General features: G+C 36.9%; 1 protein-coding gene across 4 annotated transcripts in view; it reads left to right on the top strand.

The window, feature by feature from the left end:
* The window catches only part of STXBP6 (syntaxin binding protein 6), a 128425-nt gene that overhangs the window by 83221 nt on the left and 32848 nt on the right, over positions 1–12356 (top strand). For 3 of the 4 annotated variants that reach the window (XR_011739372.1, XR_011739373.1, XM_065839815.2), the window contains one exon: positions 11821–11951. The exons of the other annotated variant lie outside the window; for it this stretch is intronic. Coding sequence is in view for 1 of the 3 variants with exons in the window: in XM_065839815.2 (XP_065695887.1) it covers positions 11821–11951 (131 nt within the window). In the remaining 2 variants the exon portion in view is untranslated. The remainder of the gene's footprint in view (positions 1–11820; positions 11952–12356) is intronic. 4 annotated transcript variants of the gene reach the window in all.

Below are 12356 nucleotides of genomic sequence, written 5' to 3'. Positions count from 1 at the left end.
GAAGGCAATTGCAACGCTGATGTAGCCCCTGGTGAAAATGAGTTTGACACCCCTGACATGCACTAACTGAAAGTTATTTGCACATAGCACCTGCAAATAAAATCTAGTCTACCAGAAATGTGAAATTTGTGATGTAGAATATAGGTTGAAAACTTTTCTTAAAGTTCAAACATGTTTTTATGAAGTCTAATGGGGGATACATTCCTACAGGATATATTTGATCTGTGAACATACCTGGGATCCAAGCATTAGCCAAGATAAATGAGCAGCTGTTTATAACATGGGCAAAATCTGTGAAGCTAAAATACACAAATTTAGGTGTCTATTCAAAGCTTGAGAAATTATGTAACTTTACACAGTTGAAGAACATTCCCAAAGGTCTTTCTGCATATTGGTTTTGCTTTTCAGAGGGTACTGACCCAATCAATCAGCAGTTGATACTTGCTGTGTTTAAAAAAAATAACAGTGATAATAACAAAGAAAACCATTTCAATGGTTCTACTGAAATGCATTCAGGTGCAACGATGGCGTGCTATAATCCTGGAGCTTTGAAAATTATTTCTCATAACATGAAGTATACATTTACTTTGCTGTTAATTTCAGTAATGTTATAATCATTTCATATTGGTCTTGAATATATGTTTAATATAAAGTGTCTGTATTAACAAATATGCAAGAGTTCCAGAGTTTGTTGTGGAGGCTTTTTTTTGTGTGTTTCCATAGCAGTAGTAGAAGGCTGCCTTTCCTCAGTTAATACCATAAATACTTTTATTTCACTTTTTCTTTACAACACTGTAGTTTGGCAATGGAAGATACATATATCATGTAGTTCACTGAACTACTCTTGTAGATTTTGAGCAGCTAATGATTTATTTCCCAAAAAAATCACACTGTGCCATCAGTGAAATCAGGATCATGTTGATTATTTTGGAATGTGCAGCCAAGGAGACAGGGAGAGTGGAATTGAATTGGATTTTTTTTTCCTGTTTTTCTGTCTAAAGAGAATGGAACCAAAATATAGCTATTTGTTGCTTTGAGTGGTCTACTATGTGTTTTCTTCCTGTTTATTTTTCCATATTTTTTAGACTTGTAGCCAATTATTCGGTGTTTTTCTCTCATTCTTCTGGTGTTGCCTGTGGCTGTTTGCTCTTAGTTTATTATGGTAGGGCCTTTTGATGTGTCGTTTTGTAAGTAAGAATAGTAAAGCTAGAAAACTACACACATACTTTAGTTTCTAGGCACTTTCATTACCTGCATCTTGTTCACAAAGTGAAGCAAGCTCAGTGGGTAACTGCAATAAATCAATGGTTGAAAGAAAAAAAAAAAGGCTGTTTGAGAAATGCCATCATTGTACAAATTCAAAGTGGAGCTGGAGAATAAACATAGTGGAAAAGAAATTGAGGGTAAATGCACAACACAAGTGCTGGGTCCCAGTTCAGCAAGACACTTACTTCTGTAAAACATCAGCATCTAAAAACATACCTTCATAGTAATTATTGCACTTGCAGTGAAAAAACACAAGAAAGTCTGGATATGTGGTTTCTGCTGAGTAAATATGCTGTGGGTTATACACTGTTAGTAGAGTAGTTCATAGATTGAGATACTGAGTTTAGTTGTTGCTGAATGGACAGGATTTAGATAGCTGGTTTCAGTTAAAATAATGTACGATGGTAACTTGGGCTTGCAGCCATTGGCCCACTTACTTGTTTTTCTTCCTGCCTGGCCGCTCCTTTAGTCACTCCCTGTACTTCCCCCAGAGATGCGTTTCTAGGAGTCTTGTTGGTTTGGTTTGCATATGTGTTTGGTTTTTAATTTCTTTGTAATCTGAAGTCATCAAAGTCTACCAGACTTTTTTAGTTGCTTGTACTGCAGTTTGGTGTTACCACGCCACATGTGAGTGTGAAGTTTTTTGTAAAATTGTGTCCATCTGAAAGTTTGAGTCATAAGAATATAGAATAATTTGCCCACTACTGTTGTGATTTAGGCCATTGTATTAGCAAAAGCTATGGATTTTGTATTAAACAGATGTAACAGAGTCCTTTCTTGTATCTGCTCTGTGCAAAGTATTTTCCTTAGTAGGAGTTTCATCTGCTATATTGTAGGTCATTGATTCAGTACAAAATCAAGAAAACAGCACAGTTTTATAAGTCACTTTAAAAGCTCCAGTAGACACTCTGCCCCGTTACCACGGGGTCCTCTTAGCCTGTAGGGTCTTAAAAGTCATTGGCTAATTTGTTCCAGAATCTGAAGCCTGTCAAGTTATGGAGAATAATTTCTTAATACCATACTTTTTATGTGAGTTACTGGGTAACAAATTAAAACTTTAGTTTTCCAGAGCCTCTTCCTGCCCCTCAGGACACTTGCTGTGAAGTTCAAACATTGTTTTCAGGGTGGTGAGGTAATTTCTAGTGTACTCTCTGCATGCGGATGCACATCTGTTAACTTGTACGGGAATTACGCCAAATTCCACTCAGTAAGCTGAGAAGTACTTTTGGGGTATTGACTTTAACTTGTTCTCCATAGCTGTGGGTGCTGAAGTGACCAGAATGTGATAAAAGGAGTGTCTGAAGCCACCCACACAGATATTCACTGTGGTCTGTATCTTGAGCCCTGATTTGATTTCTAAACAAGATTGAAGTGGGATTTTCTGAAGTGTGCGTAAATGCTTACAAGGCTATTTACAGTATCCTGTTGAACAAAGCCTGTGTGGGATGCTGCTGCTTTTTAAGGAAAAAGGAGCAGAGAAGATTGAAGCTGCAGATATCCAGACTAATACAGAAGGGCACGTGCTATGATGGGCTGAAATTCTCAGTCACTAAACTCCTTCCAGTTAAGAGGGGAGGCTCTACCATCCCAGGGCAAGCTGAACTACTAATGTGTAATGCTCTAGGCCAGGATCAGCAGAAGCTCTGCACTGGTTGAGAGGTCCTTGATGAAGACTTTGGTCCCTGGGTTATAAGGAAGTCATCTCTGGGACCTGACTGGAATACCTATTACCTTCCTCTGTAGCAGTAGTGCCCAGATAGATCTGTCAGTGCACCATCCTGTTGTCTCAACTAGGTTTAAACTAAAAACATATACACAACTCAGATTGCTGTATTTGACTAGAAGTATATCCAGAGTCTTCTGATGCAGCTGACTGTAGGCAGGAAGATGGAGGTGCAAAAAGTTTCTAAGTTGGCTGCTTTGCAATACAGAATAGTAAAAGGCAATTCCAACAAAACCTGGAAGTTCAGTCATCGTTCTGGAAGTGAATATGTCTTTAATAAGATTCCTTTCCAAATATTTGCAGTTAGGCAGAATCTTTCTCTCTAGCTACAAAATGAAGCCTGCAATTCTTTCCACTGTTAACTGTATCTGTCTCTGTAACTGTCCCAATAGGAAAAGCAGTTGCTTTGGCATCAGTATCTTAAACCGTATTACTGTAATATATGAAGGGAACTTTCAGCAAGCAATTAATTTATATCTGCAATTCTTCTATCTTTCTAGTTTTAAAAAATTTGTTAGGAATGAAAAATGAGTGTCAACAAACTATAAGGGCTGTGATGTATATAGTATGATGGGGGCTTAAAGAGTTTGAAGAGGCATACAAACTATTACTTGCATGTACTTAGGTGGTTCTGTGAAAAGTAAATATAATGGAAAACTAGATGCAAAACTGAAAGGCAAGGCACTCTGCCTGTAAGCAGCAATTTTATTAATGCACTCAGTGGTATGTTTGGAAAACATACAGTCTCCAGGCTTATAGCACTTTATGGTGTCTTACACATGGAAAAAGAACCACCCAAAGCAATTTTTTTTTTTTTTTTTTTTGGGGGGGGGGTGGGACAGAGAAGGGGACACTAGAAAACTTCTTTGTCTAGGCTTTCTTCTTGGAAAGATACAACATACCTTAGTCTGAATTTTCAGAGTATCTCTTTTTTTTTAGTATTTGATTTTTGTTTTACTATTCAGTAGATAAAGACAACTTTTATGGAGAAAGAAAAAATATTACTTAAACAAAACTATATTTTGAACAATGTGTGAATAAAACTTAATAAAGTGATATATATTTAGTACATTTTTATCTGTCAAGCAATGAGACTGATTCTGGCAAGTTTTTATGGACAGTGCAGTAGATGCTGATTTAAGCAGACAGATGATGCAAATGATTTGTTATTTGAACTATTGGGAAGGGCTCTGGGAAAAAAAAACAGTATGTTGTTAGACTTTCGGGCAGTTTGCCTCTGTATCTGAAAGCTTCTCTTCATGTTTTCTAATTTGATGTCAAAACATTATACTGTGCCTCAAAAAACAGAACAAATTGCTTTTTGGTGAGATTGCTGTGTGTTTAGGGCCACCAACATTCCCTTGTCCTGTTTGGCAACTGGAGAAGCTGGGAACTGTGCAGCTTCTCCCTGTTTGCAGCTTCTTGGATCCCAGGTGGTGATAAAGCAGCATTGTCGAAGGAAAGAAAGAGGAAATATGGGCAAAAAGGAGGAAATGCAGTTCTGAGAAGTCAAACCTCAACTTATCTGAGATTTTGACATCTGGCAAGCCTTGAGCAGCAAGTGGACATTTAAACCTTCCCCAGTTTTAGCTGCTTTTGTTGATTTTCAGCGAGGCTTCCGCTCCACCCCCCCCACCCCCTTTATCTAAAATTAATCCTGGAGGTGGCAACATAAGTCTGGGTTATTAGCACTTTCTTCTCAGAGCATCTCTTTGTATCACAGGTAGCTGAGGTTGGAGAATCACGGCAGGTGTGAAGGTTACAAGAGGCAGCAGTGGCACAACCACAGTGGGAAGACTCAAAGTTCTAGAATTCATGTAGACTCCACATTACATAAGTGTTTAGTTGAAACTGCTCTGAAAAAATGTGAAATACTACAAAAATTGGTGTTCATACTCAAAGCTTGAGTTGATAGAAAGCAAAGCTTGCAACCATCATGTGAAGCAGACTGGAAATAGTTTTTCTGAAATTCATGTGGCATAATAAGATAGTTCATGTATCTGGTCCTTATTCTTTAATACCTAAATAAGTCAGAGTGTACCTATTCGCCCCATCTTAATCCTCAGTCTCATTTGTCTTATTGTTGGAAAGTTGCTTTAGGAGATTCTGGAAGTTGCTTGCCAGGACCTTACTCTGCTTATAGGACCATGTGGTCTGAACAGCAGTAGTTCAAACTACCTTGGAGCATTGCAGAGCAGCAGTAACACAAGCTTCTACTATAGTAAGGGTTGAGGGATGTGTTATTTAGTGTCCTTTTCCCTGCCAGGTCCCCGTTTCCTCACTCTGGGAAGAAAACAGGGGGAATGATTTTGAAATGTGGGGGAAAACAATTTTAAGTTTGTTCTTGTGATGGAAGGAATTGCTCCTCATGTTAGAAGGAATAGAGAGAAATCTTTCATTGAATTTTGCTTTGGAATGATATAGGCAACAATAGCAAATGAGGGTCAGTTCTTGTACATATCTTATTGATGTTATCTTTTCTTTGAGCTTTTGTACTTTATGCCATTGGCAAGAAAGAAATCTGTGCTGGATTTCTTCAGACTTCTGAGGCATTTCCACAAGTTACTCGTACTTTCTCTTCTGAATGCAAAAGCTCAAACATGTTGCAGAATTGAGTGACAATTGGACAAAGAAAAAAAAGTCACTGTTTTTTCGACAGTCAGAAACTGCAGATAATCAGCCCGAACGATAACTGTAGCTTACTAGGATTGTGTACGTGACTGAAAGAATTCTAGTCAATGAGCTTTTTGCAAGTTTAAGAAATGGTTGTTTCCTTGGTGGCTGGGACTGAAGGGACTTGCAGAATGAGAATTAGATGTAATTGTACAAACAGAAGTCTGGAGGGAGAAGACAGCTTTTTAATATGCAACTCTGGAGAACTGGGAAGTATAGAGGACTAATTATCTCTTGTCACAGTCTGTTCATAACCTACTTTTAATCCTTAAGAACTAGATTGAAAAAAAATGCATTTATACCACTGTCGAGGGTTAAGATTGCGGGGTGACAATCAAACCCTGGCAGATGTATTGTTAACCTCCTCTCCCCCCCACTTCCCCCTTTTTGCCCCTCCCTCTCCCCCCTTCCCACTCAGGACAGGCGATCGGGAGGGAAAGAAGGACAGAGAGAAGAGAGTTGGAAAAGTTACAGATGTTTTACTAATGCTACTAATAAGAATAGAGAAAATAATACAAAATATACAAAACCAATCTTGTAAGTCTCAGCAATTGCAGAGCCAGCACCCAAAGTCCTGGATTAGACTCTGTAGCCAACCGGAGCTGGATTCAGTCTCTCACTAGGCCTCAGTTCACAGGGACGACCAGCAACGTCCTCTCCTAATGTCAGCCATGAGGAAAAAAGGGAAGGAAAAGGGACGAGATCCTCGTGATCTCCCACTTTTATATGAAGTATTCACGTGAATGGAATGTTATACACAGTTGGTCACCGGTTTCTCGTTGCCCCTCTCGCGAGATGTCCATCCGTGCTTATCAATAAGTTTGCATTCCATTGCTAGGTTTACCAAAATATGTGTCTGGTTCTCCAGGAAAATGGAGCTAATATGAAGGCTTTAGCTGACAGGCAAAATTCACTCAAAGAGAAACTTGTTTTTTAACAAAACCAGGACAACCACAAATACTAATATATAATCTTATTTACTAATAAAATCTGTATCAAATATTAAATAATATTTTAATTAAAATGTGCTGCTGCTTTTAAATTTGCTTATTTTATTCTGACTGAATCAAAAACTGTTTAGGAAACTCCTGGCTGTTTTTAGACTTCGTCTCACTGTGAAAAGAAGAGTTTTGCTTTAGGGCACCATTTCTACAGGAAGTTAGGAATGATTAAATTATAGGTACAGTGACCATCAAATCATATCACACAGCCATGGTATTGAGTTCAACTTTATCAGAAAGATCTTTTTTTAAAAGGCTTTAGGCTATCTTGAGTGCATTCTAAAGACTTCCCTTCATCAATTGTTAACCGCCAGTTTGATGAACCATCATTGGTTATTTGGGAGTTGAGGGATGAGTACCCACTGACCAGGATTTGGCATACAGATAGATTATGTTGATCAAACTGATAGCCAGTGCCTTCAGTAGACTTCTGTAAGCCCACTCAGGAGTAAGTCTCAGTCTGACACTTTCACAAATGAAATAATTTTATAGATGAAAGTAATTTCTTACTTGTTTTGCTATAATTTCCTTTTCTTTTCTTTTTCTCCTTAAGAACTAGTGAAACAACAGCAATGAAAGTTAAGGCTGCTTAATTTATTAGTCTGTGCAGTGCCCAAGTAAAAAAAAGATATCTTGTTATAATATGAGCAGTTGCAGTAGTCACTGCTGGCTTCAAGACTTTGTACTTTTAAATTTCTCCTTTCAGTTTTTTTTCAGTCATTCATAACTTCAGAAATACACTGCAATATGACTAGAAATTTTGTGAGACAATCAAGCCATTTATCATAAGATTACTAATTACCTAGAGTTTGAGTTATTAAATACACGGATATAAATGTAAAGAATATCCAAAACAAATGCAGATATCCAAAGTCCAGACTTCAAGGACAGATGTTGCTTTTTAAATATCCATTTCAATTCTGATAAAATAAATAAAAGTTCATAGTGTGGTAGTTTAGAGCTTTCAGACAGTTTCTTAAGGCCAGGAATTTTGGGGTAGGCATTTAAGGAAATAACCTTTTTTCATTATTTTATCTTTTCCATTCAAATAAAGATACTTTAGAAGACTGAAAAAATCATGAAAATATATTCTGGACTGCAGATGAGATGAAGTTGGACTGTGACTTTAGTCTTTCTGTGTGAAGATCTGTATTGATTTGCTGCTTGAGATGCTAGGCATGCACATGATGCTGGATTCTAGCTGAGGTCTGGAATTCAAATACGGTTATTTCCATGTGTTCCAAATGATGAGAACAGTGACTTTCATGACTCTCTTAACAGCATTCCCTAAACCTAATTCTGATCTGTTTCTGCCTTGTATTCTCTGATCTGCTTTTGAAACAGAGTATTTCACTTACATATGTGCCTCTCAAAATTTAACCTTTTGAAACTTAATACTGTAACTTATTTTTATTTACAAAGCAAAATGGTTAATAATCTTAGAACAAACAGTGCTGTTTCTGACTTGGCAACTTGTGGTTGTATGTTAATCTAGTCTTTAAAAAAACTCAATCTTCACAGTGTCTTCCATCAGAAATTACTCTGTCTGAATTTTCACACTTTTTTTCTTACTTTACCAATACCTTCATGTTCCCTTGGGAAAAAAAAAAAAAAAAAACAACCAAAAAAACCCACAAAAACCCACACAAGTAAAAATAAAAAAGCCTATTTATTTGCATCTGAAATATGGACCTATAGTCTATTGATGGGTTCCAAATAAACATGCTTTGTCCACACTACTACAGCTTCATATTTTGAAGGCATAATGTTAATTTCTGTTGCCTTTTTAAAAAAAGAAAAAAATGGCAAATACACCACTAAAAATGAAACATAAATATTGTCTTTTAGTAAGGTAGATAATGATTGTGGAAGATTTTAGCAAACACATCTGAATGACTTGTCAGAGAGGGAATGTGACTAGGAGCATATCATTGCTTCCAGTTTTTTTCAGATTTAAGAAAAGACATATGTTTGCAAGATGACACCCAGTCAGTAGCTTGTGTGGTAGAAGTGCTCTAGTTTGCAAAGCGACATAATGAGCAGCTAGTGAGGGTGGTTTTCCCAGCTGCCAAAGGGTTTCACAGAGTTGTAATGACTGCTATGCTACTGTCAAACTGTCATGGACTAAATGAAGGTTTTAAAGCATGTTTGTTTGGTTCGTGGGTAGCTGAGGGTTTTTTTGAGTGTTCTAGAAATGCTAGCATTTTCCTAAAATACCAAGACACAAAAGCTGAAATGCAACTAGATTTGTTTGGCTCTGTGCAATGAGCTTGAAACCTAAAGGGAGAACTGCTGTTTTTCCAAGAGGATCACATTGGCTTACTTGAGACTGAATTTTTACTTAAGATGCTAATATACCCTAGACCCTTTTATGAGCTCTTCTGTAGGAGAGGAGCCCTCGCAGCCTCTACCAGAGTTACTGTGTGCTAGATGGTATAGAAACAGTCATCTAATCAAGATGGTTTTTATAGTTGATAACCAACAGACATTTTTAAGAGTTACCAAAGCTTAAGCACTTGACTTAATCTTCTTTTGCTGAAGTACAGAGTACTAATGGCTCCAGCTGAAGACAAAGCGGCTGTTCATTGATTATTAAAAGTGCTATACAGAGAAATCTGGAGAATTGGATTTTGGATATGTCAAATCAGCCAAACAGTTTCAGGAGATGTTGAGACATTTAGTGTTTAACTATTGTCTCTGTACAATCTGGTATTTTCACCTTGAAATGTGTAATGACCCCTGGTTTCAAAAGCACAAGAATGTATGTCATGTAGAAGCCTACAGAGCAGTGAGAAGTTTGCTGTATTAAACTTTAGGGCTGCACATCTCATAATTGATTATCCATGAGATTCTGAGAGGGAAAAAAATAGTGTTTGATCACATAATTTTTCTGTCTACTGCTTCCTAGTTTTGAATGCTTTGTTTTGCAGTACTAGTACTGTTGGTTCTGTATGTAGCTTATATATAGTATGCACAATTTTTGTCTTTTTAATATGTGGTTCATTCAGCAGTAGATGATTGCCTGTTTGGAATGGAAAGGAAATAATCCAGAGACCATAAAACTTGAGCCGGTATTAGCCTTCTATTAGTGCTGCTTTGTAGAAAATATGTGAAGCTTGGTCTAGCAGAATGCTATAGAATCTGCCAAAGTGATCACTGGAGTTGACAAAAAATACACAAGTAAATATTAGGGTGAATTTAGAGAAGGTTGGGACATGAGTTTATGCTCTGCTCGTGTAACCTTTGAATGTTTCCCACTCAGTGATGTGTAAACTTGCAGTAAAATCAGAACCTGTATATACTATGTAAGTATAGGTAGGATGGCGGTCACCTTCGCATTATTGATACTGTTAGGCTTGAGTGCATAGGCCATTGAGCAATCTATGAATCCTTAATATTAATCTTACTTCCAGTAGTATCTGACATTTCAGTAGTTGTTCTGATCTAATTTTGCTACTGATACCACATTGATTTTCTCTGTTCTGTGCCACTTGATGTGTGATTCCAAATTGCATACTGCACTAATTTGGTTCTCAGTGCTTCGTCTGCTGATCACAATCTGTTTATTACATTCTTATCAATAGTCTGGTCAATATTAACTTTAAATTTACGAAACAATGAGGTATTACACCAATGTTCATTTCCTGTATACTGTGCCCTTGAGTGCAGAAGTGCATGCAGCATACATCTTCAGAGTGGGAAACCTGTTAGTACTCCTGATAATTTGGGTAAAGGCTATTATTATTGTTGTTGTTGTTGTTGTTATAGAAAAATAAACAATCTTACTATTAAAGTCTTGATTAGTTTAAAGACTTTTGACTGCCAGCATCTAAAAGCAGAGAAAAGTCACTTTTTCAATAATACTCCTTCTGGACAACCATGTGGATAGAAAGATTTTTGGAAATAAGGAGTTTAAGGAGAAAAATAAATGACACAACATCTTTATTAGATGGTGTGGTACAATGATTCTACAAATTATTTCCTCACTGAAGTGGAAATGTGTTTGGAAGTGACTTAACATACAGCAACAGATAAATTAAATGTAAATAAGATACAGAGTATGACTATAGAAAGTACCTAAAACTGCTTATAAAACTTTCATGGAGGATTAAAGCTATACAGGTGGAAAAAAATATATATATTTATATATATTTTTTTTTTTAGAGAAAAAGTCTAATACAGGAAGCTAAATTTCCTGCTGTTGAAAAGTTAGCTTTAATGTTTAAGTACTCTTTGAAAACCTGATGCTGAGCTAAGGATACAAAAATTGGAGGGGTTTATGTTGACTTCCATTACTTACCTTGTGGTTTTTAACATATATTTTGTTTATAAGAGGTAAGATCATTATTTATGGTCTTTGTGGTACCTAATGTTTTTTGGAGAGGTTTGAGCAATTTTTAGTTCCTTAGTTCATATTTTTTTGAGACTTGTCTGATTTGCTAGTTTTACTGTCTCACTGCAGTAAGTGCATATATTTAGGTGTGATTGGAAACTGGGAATTGAATGTCATAGATGTTGGTGGTGTTATACAAGTGTGACATACATGTGACATGTTGTCAACAAACTGAAGAAACATATTTTTTTTCAATCAATCACCAACATGAAAGTCAGTCTAAACTAACAGGTTTTTTTTTAAAAAAAGGTACATAAGTGGCTTGAACTTACATGGAGATACTGTGGGGGTTTGTGTTTGTTTTTCATGTTCTCTTGTCTAAAATGATGAGAAAGAAATTAAGAGGATGGGTATGAGAAACCTCAGCTAATTAGTGTGGGAAAAGAGAACAGTAAAGTCATTTTAAGAATACAGGTGGAAAGACCTTTGGTTTAGTTCTGGGTTTTTTTGTTGGTGGTGGTGGTTTTTTTTTACAGAGAACTGGCAACTTAAACTGAGAATGGCCAAGTTACATCTAATTTTGAGTAGTATAATGCTTGTTTAGCATCATACCATCGTTCTGACAATAAGGAATGTGCTTTTCAGTATGATGTCCAGGAAGGGAATGTTTTGTACTGTCAGAGTCAGTGACATGTATTTACTTTGTGGGACATTATAGAAAATATACCAGCAAACCAGCTACTGATACAGTGAATTAAACAGCACGTTCCTGAAATACTGAGCCCGTTTCAGGGTGGTTTTTTTGTTTTCTTTTATATGTTCAGTGACAAACAAGAAGCCAACTCAGGCATCTATTACGAAGGTGAAGCAATTTGAAGGCTCTACATCTTTTGTCAAGAGAACGCAGTGGATGCTCGAGCAGCTTCGCCAGGTCAACGGTATAGACCCTAATCGGGTGAGTTTGAACAGTTCTAGAAAATGAAATTGACCACTAAAGGAATAATGCAGTGGCATATGTGAAATAGATTTTAATGGGAAAGATGGGAGGAGGCCAAAGCTTATAGTGTATGTAGCTTTTCTTCCTGTCTTTCCCTGCTTTTCTTCCTACCCACTCTCTTCTTTGTGAAGAGCAAAATAAGAGCCTTGTTTGCCTTGTCTTCAGCTATAAGCCTCTTGGGGTCCATTTTGGCATGCAACTGTGCTGTAAGATAGAGCAGTAAGTAGAAGCAAGGACAGGAGAGGTTACTGAGGTTCAAGCTTGTGAAATACTGTGAGCCTTGCATTTTTTCTGGGACAGTCTTTTCCTCAGTTCCTTCTACATTTCATTTTTTTTTTTCCTACAAAGCGTAGTAGTGTGGTT

The sequence above is a fragment of the Patagioenas fasciata genome, chromosome 5 (genome assembly GCF_037038585.1).
Source record: "Patagioenas fasciata isolate bPatFas1 chromosome 5, bPatFas1.hap1, whole genome shotgun sequence".
Lineage (NCBI taxonomy): Eukaryota > Metazoa > Chordata > Aves > Columbiformes > Columbidae > Patagioenas > Patagioenas fasciata.
This window is presented reverse-complemented; position numbering and strand designations above follow the sequence as displayed.